This window comes from Lonchura striata, chromosome 1 (genome assembly GCF_046129695.1).
Source record: "Lonchura striata isolate bLonStr1 chromosome 1, bLonStr1.mat, whole genome shotgun sequence".
NCBI lineage: Eukaryota > Metazoa > Chordata > Aves > Passeriformes > Estrildidae > Lonchura > Lonchura striata.
Window position 1 is genome coordinate 54,486,420 of NC_134603.1, and position 15,499 is coordinate 54,501,918.

Consider the following 15,499-nt stretch of genomic DNA (forward strand, 5'->3'; position numbering starts at 1 on the left):
TAAAAAAAAAAGATAATCTGTCCTTGAACCTTGTCCTCTAAGGATCAGTGTAGAGAGTCTTATTTTGATTAACTTGTAAAAGATGAATTAGGGATTGGGGGAAGGAGAACAAAGGAAAGGCGAATCCTTAATTACAATCTTAAGCAACTGTATGCAATCATGTTTCAGGATTTTCTTGCCTGAATACATCTTATTAAGTTGGAACCATGCACTCAGACACTCCACAACTTGGAGAATGCAGATTGCTTCTCGTTGCTCTCTTTAAACCACTACTTCAGTTCACAAATGCCATGATGTTGAATTGCTTCCCTCTGATTAGAAGTGTGACATTGGAAATCACATCTGAAAGTGAAACTTAAAAACAAGAAACACACAGCAGTTACATATTACAATTATTAAAATAGTTGTGCATGCTGCATTTGTGTATTCAAAGACTATATACTAATTCAGAAATTAAAATTATTTTTAAAAAACATTTGTGATCCAAACCAATTGTTTTGTTTCTTTTTTTTTTTTTTTATTGAAGTGACTTTATCCACACATTATTTTATTGGTGTTGACAACACACTTCATAGTAGGAATGAAAAGTAATTCTATATTCACATTATTAGTTTGCTTATATCATATTGATAATGCTTTTCTGGTAAATATAAACCAAAAGACATTGGCCAAGGTGCATCTCTTACAGTTGTCCTTGGTACAATCCATTGTTCTAAAAACAGTACATGTTAAAAATATTTTTGTCCGTGAAAAATGTCAGTTCAGCAGCTCTGCCAACATTTGGAACCTCTGCCTGCTTTTTTTTTTTTTTTTTTTTTCCTCAGGAGGCGTGCTGACTCCTGGCTGATCACGTTTCCCTTGTAGATCTCTTTCATGCTGCAGACCCAAACGGCTTCAGCAGTGCTGAAATGAGGCAGAAAGTTTGTGCTGCCGCTTTCCCAGCCGGACCACGTCCAAACAAAGCAGGTACTGATTTCCCAGAGCGGCTGCCCCGAGCAGCTCCGGGGTTGCTGGGCTCTGCGTGAGCGCTGCAGGGCACCAGCCCCAGCGTGACACTCAGCCTTCTCCTGCTGCCGGTGCGCACACTCCGCTCTACCCTTTATTCTGGGAAAGCACCTGGTTTAGTTATTCAATGTGTTTTTCACTTTTTACGCTCACCGCCACCCGGCGATTTACACAGTGTGCTGTCTATGCTGTGTATGCTACACGCAGTAGCCGGGGAGGCGTGACAGCAGCTCTAGGGAGACAGAGGGCAGCAGGGCTGCGAGCTTTTAAATCCCCCGAGCAGGTCGGTGGTGGCTCCGTGCTCTGCCCGGGGACCAGGAGAGGGGACCCCGACCCGGCCCCGCGGCTGCCCCACGCCAGGCAGGAGGACGGACCGGGGCAGGGAGCGCGGGTTTCACAAGTGGCAGGCTGGGCAGGCTGAAAGGGCAAAGCTTTAAAGCACGGGACTCCGCAAGTTCGGTTTAGTTTTGCGACTTCGTCTTCATGCCTCGGAAGCTCAGTCGCAGCTTGTAGGACAAATTGCGTGGTGGGTTGTAAGGGGGAGAAGTAAAAAAAAAAAAAAAAAAAAAAGAATTATATATATATATATTAAAAAAATCTTGAAGTCTCTCCTTCAACTCCCTGTTTCAAATGCAAATAGGGAGAGAGATTGGTTCCCGCCCCACCCCCTAGCCCGGCTTCTGATTTTTATCCAAAGGACTCCATCTGTATATCCTGTCAAGGAGGAGGAGGAGAAGAGGCGGGGGGGAGTAGTGGGGCCGGGCAGGCTGCTTGCTCCCTGGATCCCGCTTCAATAGCCACCGCTGGGTCTTCGGGAGGTACAAAGAGTCCCTGCGCCGCCTCCGCGCGCCCTCGGACGGAGCTGGCAGCCGGCTCCAGCCACCGAGCCGTGATATCCCCTGCCCAGAGCAGCATTCCCACCTCCTCTGCTTTCTCCCTCCCTCCCCGCTCCTTCCCTCCCTCCTCTTCCTCCTCCTCCCGCAGCCACGATCCGCACCCAGTCGGAGCTGGGCTTGGCACCGGCACCCACTTCTCCCATCGTGTGCCCAGCGGCTGCCTGTGCAGTGCCGCGCCGTGCCGTGGAGGAGGAGGAGCGGAGCAGCGGCAGCGCTCGCATCCCCGCGGGTGCGGGCGAGTGCGCGGGCGGGCGCGCAGCCCCCATGCCCGGTGGGCGCCCCGCCGCCCGCAGCCCCCCCCACCTCGGGAGCATCCCGCCAGCACTTCCCCGCGGAGGCACCGCCGGCCCTTGGAATTAAAATACTCACCGCGCTGGGCAGCCGAGGGAAAGGGAGAGCAGGTAAGTGCTGGCTGCACCTGTGCCTTTCCTCGCCTTCCTTCCCCTTTCCGCTCTCCTCCCGTGTAGGCAGAGGGCGGCCGGAGCAGGGCAGGAAAGGGCTGTGCGCTGCCGCTCCGCGCCCGCTCGCCCCGGAGCGGCTCCTGCCCGGAGCGGAGCCGCGGCTCTGCGGAGCCGCCGGGGGCGGCGCGGCCGAGGCCGTAAGTTTGGCGTTCCCTGGGCTGGGGGCGGCCCGGTCAGCGCGGCTGGGACCGGCCGCGGGAGCACACAACACCTGGTGTGGTGGGGAAACGGTGGAAAGTGAGAGCACCGGGATTATAGGCGCGTGTGCACCTTCTGAGAAATAAGAGAACAATAGCATCACTCTTGACTCTTTGGAGAAGTCTCACGGTCTCACGGACAAGTGGGGAAGTGGGGTGGGGGAAGGGAGGACCACAGACTTCTGCAAAATATAGGCAGCCCAAAGTCCTGACAGTCTCAGTCCGTTCTGCCAAGCCAAAGCGGCTGTCTTGCTTGGCTTGAAGCCTGGCAGTGATGCTACAGTGCAAAATTTTACATAGACAATGAAATTTCCTGAGTTATTTCCCAGAGCTTTTGTCCTTCTATGTCAAGGATGTTCTAGAGTTTGCAAATGTTGAAATTAGGGGAGCTGTTTCTTTGATTAGTATTCAGCTAGTAAGGCTAGCTCTGCAGTGCTTGGCTGATGCTGACCCTTCCCCCTCCACCCTGTCCCCCAATCCATCCACATATCCACACACAGGCATGTCCTGCTTTCCTACGATAGGCTGTGTACACCAGTAGCAAGAGGTTATCATCTGGGTCCTCAGACTTGTAATTGCTAATAGAGGCAAAAAATATCCCTTTTTGAGATACAGTTTAGTCTTTATACTGCTTTCAAAAGGTGAAGTAGTTCAGGTGAGCCAAGATTCTACAAACGATGCCTTGCCTGGGGTGTGGGAAAGGATGGGAGATGGATAATTGTGATGTGCTCTGATTCTGGGAATTGAAATGCTGATACTTTCATCTTTCCCTCTTGCAAGGATAAAATCTTGTGTTCTGATAGATAACTTGCTCAAGCCAAACCAGAGACTTGAAAGGGCAGAATATACTTCATAGTCTCTCTAACAAGACATACTGACTTGCAATTTTTCAGCTAAAACATAGATGATTGTGCAGCTTTGCAGAAAATAAATTGCTTTTCCAGGACAAATAAATAAATACATAAAAGAGCCAAACTCTTGAGCATGCCAGTTTCTGAAACATTCTCTTTTTGGTATTGATGCATGACTTTACTTTTCTATCTTTATTATATCTACTAATTGTTTCTGTGATACATTATTTGAGTTTGCAGGGAATTGTTACTGATGAAAGCTAGGTACTTTGTTTCTGAGAAAGGTGGGTCTACATAACCCCAGGTGCAGAGCTGTTCAGATGGCCAGTAGCATGAAAGTTGCATAACTAAATTAAGTTTGCTTACTATGTAGCTTCAGAAGGTACAACAGGTCAATAGATAAAGATCAGCTGTAAAGTGATGCTGATTTTTTCTCGGCAATATTATAACAGTTTTAACGATGTGGAAGTGAGGTGAGGATATTTGGAAATGGTAATTGTGTCTCATCAGAGCTAGTTCAGTGCAACGGGTGTGTTACCATCTTTGGGAGAAAAAAAGAACACAAAACCCACTTAAAAAACCCAAAAGAACTATCTAGAGACCAAATGTGCTATTATTTTTAAGTCCTTTTACAAAATTTTATAGCTTTTCTGTCTGCAACTACCAGGGGATCTAATCTAGACATCTAGACACACGCTTTTTTCAGGGTCATGAAGAAAGGCTAAGTAAAATTCAAAAAACAATTGCAGTAAAATCCACAGTAAGGGAGGGCCTAACTCTGTCAGCTTTTACTATTAAGTTAAGTAATATTAAGGGTTTGAGTACTCAATAAAGATTTAAAACTACCAGGAATATTAAGAATATATCAAAGGTAATAATCTGAGCTACCACTGCATGTTAGAAATGTGTGTCAGTTAATGTGAGTGAAAATACAAGCATCAGTAATATCACCTATTTTCTTGCAAAAAGCCACTAAAGATTGCAGTTTTAATCAAGGAACATTTCACCCTTATAATGGGAGACTTTACTGTAATTAAAGGCTAATGTGGGTCATTAGAATAGTGTTAAAAGTCAGATGACAGCCTCACAACTCTCCTAAGTCTACTTTCATTGATTTAATAGCAAGGCACTATTGATTATTTGCTATTGATTTAGTAGCAAAATATTCTTATTTTTTAATGTAAAGGGGTAATTTTAAAGCATATGTACAGCTGCGGATTAACTGTGAATTTTCTGATGAGAAGAATGGATACAATATCCACATAGATATTCGCCTATTCTTTTCACTTATTACTGTGTGTACGTACACATGCCCACATTTTTCTATCTTTCCTCAGCAGTCAGAGACTTGACTGAAGAAAATCATTACTAATGCAAGACCTATTGTTCTAGTCCAACTTATATTCCTACTTTGCTATAAACCTGACTAAGCTTTTCTCAAAGGGATTCAACTCACAAATTGACTCTGATGTGTGATGAAAATAGAAAATATTTTAAACTTCAAGTGGTTTACAGATGAATATACTGCTTGGGAGTTAGTCCTAGTGATGTCTAGTAAGTTTTTGTGTGTGTTTTCAGTCTATTGACTTCAGTATCTGATTTGTTCAGCGGTTCTTCAATGAAGGCCTTTCTTGAGCCATTCCTTTTCCTTTAGTTTATCACACACGTTTCTTTTTCATGTACGCTTTCATGCTACTACTGGGTATTGTTTTCTTGTGGCAATAAAAATCATTAAATTCTATCTGAGGAAGGGGGCATAAAATAGATGGTTACTTCAGTTCTTCCTGTCAAACCAGGCTTAACTCTAAGCAGTGATGCAGGAGTGCCTCCTCTGGGAATTCAGCAGTTCTGCAAGAAAGTCATCCCTAGGCATTATGTGACGTTCTTTAGCTGAAATGAGGCTGCAAAAATTGAGCTTGTGGAAATTTAAATATTTGCCTTGATTGGTCCCAGATCCAAAAATACTGCTGGTGTTTCTTTTCAATAACTGATCAAATTAGCATAATCCTTCCCAGCAGCTTAGGTATTTAAATTCACCATAGCAAGGTGAAAAACCAATAAAACCCTTTCACATGGTGAAAATGATAGAAGAAAAAGATCTTTCTTCTGCTAAGTTTGTACGGGGAAGAAAAACTTACCAAGAATGCAAACAATTTAGCACTCTAGACACGTGCAATATTATGATCAACTGCAGAGCAGTATAAAGGACCAAAAGCTGTTGCCTGGTTTTCTTTATGATTTTTTAAAGCCATATAATTTTTTGCAGTGTGCTTAGTGTTTTTCTGTCATCTCATCAGGTTCTTTCACCTGAGTCAGAGGGTATTGGAGCCAGTTTAGTGTAACAGTGCCATATGTTTGGAGCAATGATAGTTTCTTGCTTGATAACCAGATGCAGACTGCAGGATGTGCACTACATTTACAGATCTCCCATGTGAATATTTAGGCCAGTTAGCGGCAGGAGGTTGTGGTCTGTAGTTGTAATGTCATCTGGCACAGGGAGTTAATAGGTTTCATCGTACTGCCTTGACTTGCAGAGCTTCATTTCATCACAGGGTCTCCACCTCACTTGCTCCAAGGCACCCTCCTTTTCTTTTTTTCTTTCTCTGAAAAAAAGTGATAACCAGACATTGTAATCGACATTGTAATTAGACATGTTATCTTCTCAAGACCTTTTTGTTTCAAGTACCACATCATGTGAAGGAGTATCCTGTAATATTTAGGATATGTGACATGGAGGAGCTGCAAGTTTATAACAAAGGGGAAGTTTCTCTGCCACTAAATGTAGCACCCTGTCCAATGGGCATTGCAAAATTGAATGTCAAAGCATAAATATTTCAGTGAGAGCAGTCCAGCTCACCTGCTGGTTCTACTTTGTTTAAGGGATCATGGTTCAAGATCCAGTGGCAACAGTCACCCTTGGAAGTATTTCAACACCCTGGTTCTGACTTTACTGAATGACTGAAGTAGAGAAAATACCAAAAAACTCCATGGAATAACTGTGCATTGTTGACCAAGCTAATGCAAGATTTACAAGCAGGTGGTGGCTGCTCAGTCAGTAAGGTCCATATTTGCACAGTAAATTTTGCAATGGTATCAAAAATTGAAGAAATCTGATGAAAAGAGAATAATGGGGCAGGAGGGAGGATGAGGGAAGAGAAGGCAATAAAATTGGAGTGGTAAACTCTTCAGTTACAACTTCAATGAGTGGCTGATAGTGAGATTTCAAACTAGAGTAATGCAATCCAGACTGATGGAGTTTAGTAATGGAAAAGGGCTTGGATTTCCACTTCTTCCTGAAGCATTTTACTCATTAGAAGCACTTTGGGACAAAATATGCTGAAGGACAAAATCCTCTGTTGGGTTGAAGAGGTTGACAGGAAAATGATATGGTTCATAGATTAAGCTGGCATTGTGACACTGGTAGCGATGTGTGAGCAGAAGTCTGCAGGAATTTGCATTTTGGCTGCAAAGGTTAGGTGATGCAAAGATGATCTCAAGAGCATTCAGCAAACTGCCCTACAGGGCTGGGGAAATCTCAGATATGGGGAAGGAGAGCTTCCAGGATGACATCTCTGAGACTGAAAACTTGTCCTTATCTATTGGTTCTCATTGTGACATGCAAACAATGAACACTATGATGAGTTGTTTTAGAAATTATGGAGTGAAGCAAAATATTCAGAGAGATTTTCAGTGGGTGTAAATTACCCTTAATTGCTTTCAGTGAGGGGGACTATTCCTTTAAGTTGAGGATCTTATTCATGATCTGAATATTTTCAACAAATCAAGATTGCCCCTTGGAGACAGTGCATAATAGTGTCTTTTTGACATTACCAGATTGTTTTGGCAAAGTAGAGTAGTAACATTTTTCAGATTAGTAGTGTACCAGTACACTGTGGCTTAAATATAGATTAAATTTTTTACAGCAGATGGGGAAAATGTAAAATTGATTATGTATATTTAATTAAAAGGTTAATATTTTTTTCAAATGTGTATTCTTCAGTCCAAGGTTTTATGTATCAGCCAGCTATTTAGCAACATAAACATGAGAGTTTGGAAATCCAATGGATTTTTTATGGGTTTTTTGGGTTTTGTGAGTTTTTTTTTTTATTCTTAGGGTTGTTCACTTGGACAGCATGTTACTGCTCAGTTAAGACATGCACCTTGCATGCTACCTTGTGCAGATCACATAACATACGCTCGAAATTACACACCATATTGTAGTATTCATATTTGTAATTGCCAGGACTACATGTAAAGCAAAAAGGGAAAACAAGTTGAGATGTGAAAGCTAGACCTTAATGCTTTATATACAGTAGCAGACAATTTTATTTTTAAAGGCCTAAGTTACTTTTTAGGTTGGCAAACTGTGAATCGGGAGATATGATTTGGTTTACCCCTATCTGGGGAGGGGAGTAGCATTTGGGAGATCAGAAACAAATTGCAAAGGGTACCTTTGCAATTCTAGGGTAGTTAATGATACCAATTAAAGGTGTAAATATTTCTCAGTTTTGTATATTCTGAATCTTGTTTGTGCAGAAAGAGATAGTATTTTGTAAAAGAGCATCTTTAAACAAAAAGTACAAAGTAGTCGCAAGTCAGTTTTGCCATCACACTCAAGTCAGCAAACACAGATGACAGTGAAGACACTGGAATCAGAGTACTGAATAACCTCTGTCACTGTCAGTGTTAGTTTTATCCACTGCTGCAAGTGCAACCCTGAACACTCAAGCTGTGACTTAATGAAGAAAAAACCACCAGCAATACCTCTTAGTTTTCAATTTTATGAATGCTGTGATGCTGCTTATGTGGTCTTGTGGACTTATTGACATCATAGAACAGGTGATGTTGAAGTGCTAGTTATGCTTGGAAAAATTAATCCAAAAAATCTATATAAAATGTGTGTCTATGTATGTATGTATCTTATCTATCTATCTATCTATCTATCTATCTATCTATCTATCTATCTATCTATCTATCTATCTAATCTATCTATCTATCTATCTATCTATCTATCTATCTATCTATCTATCATCTATCTATCTATCTATCTTATCTATCTATCTTTCTATCTATCCATCCATCCATCCATCCATCCATCCATCCATCCATCCATCCATCTCAGTAAGAAAGGTGATGAAATGCAATTTAATAAAGAATTATTCCCAAAACAGAAATGATTTTAAATACAAGAGACTTCTGCTTTTGGAGGTTATCACATATAAAAGGCAGTGTGCTGGAAGAACTATAAATAAAAAACCTAAAAAAAGGGGCTTTAAGAGGAATAGGAATACTTACCCTGAAGAAGAAAAAAAAAAAGGGAGGGAAGAGTGTTTCAGAGCAGAAAGTGCTGCCACACAGCTGAATAAAAATAATTGGAATTTTGGAGTCTGTGTGGTGAAAGTATTTGAGAATGAGTAAACCAAAACAACGTTTTTTTTTTTCCAGGAGGTGTGACTATTCTGCTTTTCATCAGATTGTGCTGTCTAGCATATGGACTGTTTTTCAGTTGGTATTTTGGGTGCATTTTTCAGTTCTGTGCTGTGGCGTGTGGCTGGGGACCATGGCACTCCATATGGTGGCTTTCATACTTTCCTGCAGGTGTAAAAGAAAGGATATAAGAGAACACTGTTCGAGATAAAGGTTAGAGCAATTCTAGGTTTGAAATGTCTGTTCTGAGCAAGAACAAGGCATTTCAAACTGCTTAGTGAAAAGACTTTAACATATTGTAAATGTTTTACTGACATTTCTTAAGAAAATCCATTTTGTATTTTTATCTCTGTTAAATAACAATCTGCTGCCTCTCTGAAATAAACTGACAGTTTATCAATATCAGATGTCTTTAACATGATGTAACTTAAGGGAAATCAAGGATGCATAAACAGCCTCTACTACGAACAACACTATAGTTGAACAGAGCAGTAGGAAGTGAAAATATCACAGGGAATGCACAGCTACTTCCTTAACACTCATTGGCAGCCCTCTCAGTAATTACTATCATATGGTCATGATTTACCCAAAGGGCCAGATCAAAATTGAGTTATGACTAGTTGGGATTAATAATTTCAAACTAGGCTCTTCTAAATAGGATGAAACCTGCTTGTTAATCCTGATGTGGCAAGAATTTTGGTCCATGTTAGAGTGATGTCTTTTATAACCGTAGCATCATGTTTTCAAAATTAGGGTCTTTAGGTAAGGCTTGCCTATTCTTTTAATTTTGCCTGTAGGGAGACACTGGATTTTCCTATTTGGAAGCTTTCAAATTGCTGCTGCTTAGCAAACACGCTCAGTGGGTTTGTGGTTTATCCCACCAGCCTCTAAGCAAAGCCTTTCTGGTGCAGGGCAGTACCACAGAAGGGATTACAATAAAAGGCTTTAAACACGGTCTGTAATCAGAAGAGCTTTTTATTTGTTTCATGTTTCTGCCCTCTAGGTACCTTTGGCAGCACAATGCATAGGCATTCTGCAGCTGAAAGAGCCTGACATACTGAAAACAGATAGTGGATATTGCATTTCACTCAGTTTTAGTAGTAATGGGTAGGACTATGATAATCAGTCCAGAGTGTTTAATGTGTATGTGATTTAATGTCTAGCCTTTTTAGATTAATTAAAAGTATAAAGGATGAAATCTTCTTTCTTCTGTGGCTTCCTAAGTAGCAGCAGTTCACTCCAAATTAATGCCGTTATCTATTTTAATTTCATTCTTATTTCCACTTCATGTTTGGCACTTTGCAAATGCTTCTTGTCTCCCTTATTGCTCACTTGGACAAGGAGGATGTCTGTATAAGAGACAGCTTTGCTTATCTGGTGATTCTTCCAAAAGACGAAGCTATGTTTGGTTGTGGCTGACAGAATTTATACTTTTAAAAACATTATACTAAGTATACATTTTTACATGGGCAGAGAAGGCTCACAGTCATAAAAGACAGAAAAGAGTTTTGAGCATTGAAGTCTGTCTTCCTAAAAAAATATTTTTTATTAATAAGTCATTTGAGTTATTAAATGATTATATTTTAAAATAAAAACTGATTTACATTTGTTAGTTCTGGAAAACCATTTGTAAATAAATCAAGGTTTCCTTGAAAATGCAAAATGACATTATCTTCTGAACTTTCTGGGCATATTTCGGTATAAATATATAAAGTAGTCTAACATATTTCTTACAGTGTCTGACATTTGCTTTAGGAATGCAGTGAAATGGAGTGGGGAGACTCAGGGCTTTTTACCGGGTCAGGTTCAGATCAGAACAAATCATAGCATCTGGTGTACTGTGACTAAGAATCAATCAAATTGTTCTGATTCATCTTATATTCCTTCATTTCACTTTTGAGTTATATGGGAGAGAGTTAAGCTGGGATATATCCCTTACATTGTTACAACTTGCTGCCTTTATCTGGTTTGTAATTATATCACAGTAATGGCAAGTAAAGCAGACCATAGCAGACTGAAGAGAAAATATCAAACCTGTAAATAACTACACCTACTCTGATTATTTTAAAGAGAAACAATTTTAGCATTTATACTGGAAGAAACCAGTGTATTAAGAGAACATTTAGGAGAAAACTTTATGGCTATAAATACAGTTTTATCAGCAGTAGCAATGCCATCCAAGAAGTTTGCTATAAACTCTGAGAGATTTATGTCTTGATGAGGAGAAAAGTAATGAATAAACAGTTTTGATGCATGATGTGAAAGCTGCAAAGAATTTGCATTCTCTAAAAAAAAACTAAAATTCTGACAAAGTTCTTGTCTTTTTTCTGGATAGGTACCCATTACACCATTTCTTTGGTGAAGGCTATTCAGCAGTGGTGACATCTTCCAACCAGCCACTCTGCAGATTATTATCTCTGGACTCCCAGCTGACACTCTGCCGAAAGCTAGAGCTACTGAGACAACTGGAATTGTGCCTGCTTTGGTCAAGGTTTTTTCTTTCACCGAGGGGAAAAAAAAAAAAAAAAAAAAAAGATGAAGCTGGGCAAAGTGGAGTTTTGCCATTTTCTTCAGATACTAGCTCTTTTCCTGTGTCTTTCTGGGATGAATCAAGCAGAGATGACAAGGTCCAGGTCAAAGCCCTATTTTCAATCAGGGAGGACAAGAACCAAACGCAGCTGGGTGTGGAATCAGTTCTTTGTGCTGGAAGAATACATGGGTACAGACCCACTCTATGTAGGAAAGGTAGGGGATTTAAATAAACTTTGGAGGGTGCAGATGCTTGTTTTTTGATGTGTTTATATGATGCAATAAAAAAATGGTAATTCTGTTAGTCCAGAACAGCAACACATTGCATTCTCATAAGAATGCAAGGTTCCTGTTGCAATTTTCTCTAAGAACTCTACATATTAGTACTGCTTGTTTAACAGGACAGTAATGAAAGTGTTTTGCCACCACTGATAGAAAGAAAATGTTTATAACTTATATGAGGCTTTAAAACAGAGGAAGATAACGATGAGTATTCTTTTTTAAGAGTTAACAGTTAGTCCCAGAAAATAAGTTCTATATCATGTTGTTTGCTCCCTAAATCTCAGCATTACTGAAAACAAAAGAGAAAGAATCAGGCATCTGTGGGTGTGATGAGTGAAAAGGAGGGCATGTCTGCATTACTCCTTTTTCTTTGACATTGCCTGGCTGGCAGATTGGCACCTTGGGGGCCTCACTGTCTTCTGTGCATAGCACAGCCTTGTGGCTTTACCTCGCCTGTGATGGGCACAGGTCCAGCAGAGAGCCAGCCCTTTTACATCAGGGCATCCCAAATGGCTCTTTCTGAGTGCCCATCACTGCACATGGAGCACACTGAGCACAGCTGTGAATCCGGGACTTAGCTCATTTACTGCCTTGTGCTAGTGGGTAATATGCTGCCTTCAGCAATTATGCAGAGGAAAAAAAAAAAGCCCACAAAACAAAACCCCCTCTTGTGTTTCTCTGTAACATTTATGTGTAATCATCTTTTTGAAAGGAAAACCCATTTTCTCGGTAATATCAGAATCAATAAATAGAGTTTCTCATTAAAATACAGCAAATGCATAGAAAACAAGGGAGTGACAGCTTTTTTTGGCACAACAGCACACTTACAGAAAAAGAGATGAAGTAATCTGAAATCCACTGCTTCAAATATACCAGTGCAATGAATTTCAGCTTATTTAATTCATCCTACTGAGACAAAACCTTGATGTTTGTGTTAATGCAGTTAAGCACTTAGAATTTACATTCCAACTGAATAATCAAGTTAAATAGGGAACTGCTTTCATGATTACAGCTATCATTGTGTTTAGGTGCTTTTCTGAATTGGGATTGGTACTTTGCATAATTGAACCATTAAGAAAGGTGTGCTAGAATCAGAAACGTCATCTTGTGGTGACATTACAGTGGTCTTGAAAGTTTTGGTAAAGTTTTATATTATGCAGCAATATCCAATCTGATATCATACAGCTGCTTGTTGCCTTGTGGGTTTGTCTTTTAGGCAAATTTGTCCCCAGGCTGGAGTTTCTCTTGTGGCTCTGGAAATGGTCTAGTTGGCATTCTTTCCCACTGATAAAAAAAGAAGTGTGGCTTGCAAATTTGAATTTCTCTCCTGGAAAAGAAGCATCTTGCAATACTCAAGTGAAGACTAGTTTTGATCTATAGTAATTCTCATATTCAGTCGATTTCTATATTATGGCCAAAAATGCTGTGGTAGTGCTGTAGTAAATGATATTTGCATGCATGTGGTTATTTTTATCTTCACAGTCTGCTCTTTCCCATCCTTTGCAAGAGTCCTAGCATTCACAAGCAGATATCTTCCAAAACACAACCTTTTTTTTTTTTTTTTCCTGAAACATTCTGTGCCCAGCCTGTTTTTGTATCAGCAGTATGAATTGTTGGCTCAGGAATTTGTACCAGCAATCCATTTTGTAGGAAAAGCAGATAAAAAATTTCACTTACAAAAAGAAGCCCATCTTCCTGGAAACACAGTCCTTGCTGAGCCTCTTGTAAGATAAGATGTGCCCAGTTCCTAACCTTCTCACTGTAGAGGCTTTTCACTGTGTGGCTCCTGAGGTGCAATCATGACCAAAGCCACATTCCCACACAGGGGAGCAAAAAGGTGAAGAAGTGAATTTCTTTCTGTGTCTTAGCATATTATGTGTAGCACCACTCTGAAGTGAGCAGCAGCCACATTCCTCCCCCTCTTCTCGTCTTAAAACCATTGTTACTCTTGTTTCAAATCCTTTGCAGGTAGGTAGGGACAGAGAAGACTGAGATTTGGATAGGAAGGATAGATTTTTTCTGCTTTTTTCCTTTTTTAATTTTTTTTTTTCTCTTTGTGAGGAAGCTGCAGCAAGCAAAAAGCTCTCATAACTCATTTTTCTCATCAAATGAAGTGGAAGCAGGAACCAGACTCTGCAGAGTGCTCCGCTTCTGGGGAGGCCAGTCCTGAACTGCCTTATGTTCAGGATGTTTTGCAGGGTGCCAATCTAACTACACACCCAGGAAGGAGGGACCTTCCTCTAGCTTTTAAGGACTGTGAGATAAAAAAGAAGCACTCAAGCAAATGGAGCTGTAATGGGGAATACTCTCTCCCCAGCCCTATTCAATTTTACAAAGCCCTAGGCAATTCTGGTTGGAAGGCAGCATTTGGGGGATGTTAGGGTTACATGGCAAATCATACAAGAGTTGTGAAATACCAGTGTTAATTCCGTGTTCAGCACTAGTTCTGTCCTCCTGGGTGTCTGCATGCTGACATTTTAATTACATGATCATGCAGGGTAAAGACCTATTCCTCGTAAATAATGTAGTAGGATTCCTATTCAACTAAGTCGAACAAGTCCTTCCCTTAATTTTTCAGTGTTTTCATGTACTTTTTTACCAAGGCTTCACATCTATACCTGAGGTGCACTGCAGCCTTCCTTCTGGACATCCTTTCTTCATCTTCCTAAATGCATATGTATTTTTTTTTTTTTTTATTAAGGCAGCAGAGCCTGTTTCTCATAGGACTCTGGAGAAACCTCTGGAGGAGTTCCATTAATTTCACTCTAATAGGAGTCAGAGGTGACAGAAGTTTGGTGCCTTTTTTTATTCTTTTCTTTTAAAATTTAGGTCCTTCCTCTCTGTGATATGAATTTTAATCATCTTGGATGTAATTTCGAGCACTTCTTGGGAGATGCTTAACATGTAATCAGATTGTGGACTGAACCATATACAATTATTTTCTGCCGGTCAGCACAGCATATGTTATGTTCACTTGAAGGGCTGAAGCATTTAACTGTTTAACGCATTAAATTGTTTGGATAGGCACTATTCTCTTCCAGACATGCCATGTAGGAGGTGAGGCAGTTAACTGTGATGCTCATTGAGCTTGAAGCATAGCTGGCTTCTGTTTTCTGGAAAATGTTTACTACTGCTTGGTAATATATTTTTGTAAAATGCCTTACGCCATATTTTCCTTGTAAATTATGGTAATGGAATCTATTTGGGCAAAAAAAAAAAATAGCACAGAGCAGTTTTAAAGTATTTGAAATGTAAGCACATAAAATTAGGAAAAATTTTGTTGAATATGCTATTATCTTGACTATTTGAAAAGTTGAAAATGGTCTTCTAATTGAAGTTTCCATGGGTACACATTGGCAAAATAGGGTGCAGTAAACGTAGAACTTAAGCATTTTGTTGGTACTTTTTTGGTTTTGTTACATAACTATCAGACATCCAGGGTTTGAGCTTTTTTGGTCTGATGGGTTGGGGTGTTTTTATTATTATTTGTTTTAATTTGTTTTCTGCTGCAATACTGTCAGTCTCATCAAAAACATTATAATCACACAAAATCTTTCCCAGTAAGAATTTAATTTTTCTTATTAAAAAGTTGAAAAAACCCAAAGAAACAAAAGAAACCACACACAAACCTGAAGAAGTGAAACAGGTCTTTGAACTCCATGTGAGATGCTGATTGATAGCTGGCTTCACAGTTTTCTTTAGGATCCAAACCAACTCTCCTTTTCCAATGGCTCTAAATTTAGGTATAGTTACAGGGAAGTTTCAAGCTTTTTGTTGAGTTGAACACTTCCCATGAGATCTCACTAACATATGAAGGACTGAAAATAAAAACCAGAGACTTGACTGAGCAC

General features: G+C 40.2%; 1 protein-coding gene across 1 annotated transcript in view; it reads left to right on the top strand.

Moving 5' to 3' along the window:
• The first annotated feature begins 1,719 nt into the window (after window positions 1-1,719).
• The window catches only part of CDH7 (cadherin 7), an 85,110-nt gene continuing 71,330 nt past the window's right edge, over window positions 1,720-15,499 (top strand). The window contains exons 1-2 of the mRNA XM_021544287.3: window positions 1,720-2,302; window positions 11,173-11,582. Of these exons, the coding sequence (XP_021399962.2) occupies window positions 11,373-11,582 (210 nt within the window). The 5' untranslated portion in view covers window positions 1,720-2,302; window positions 11,173-11,372. The remainder of the gene's footprint in view (window positions 2,303-11,172; window positions 11,583-15,499) is intronic.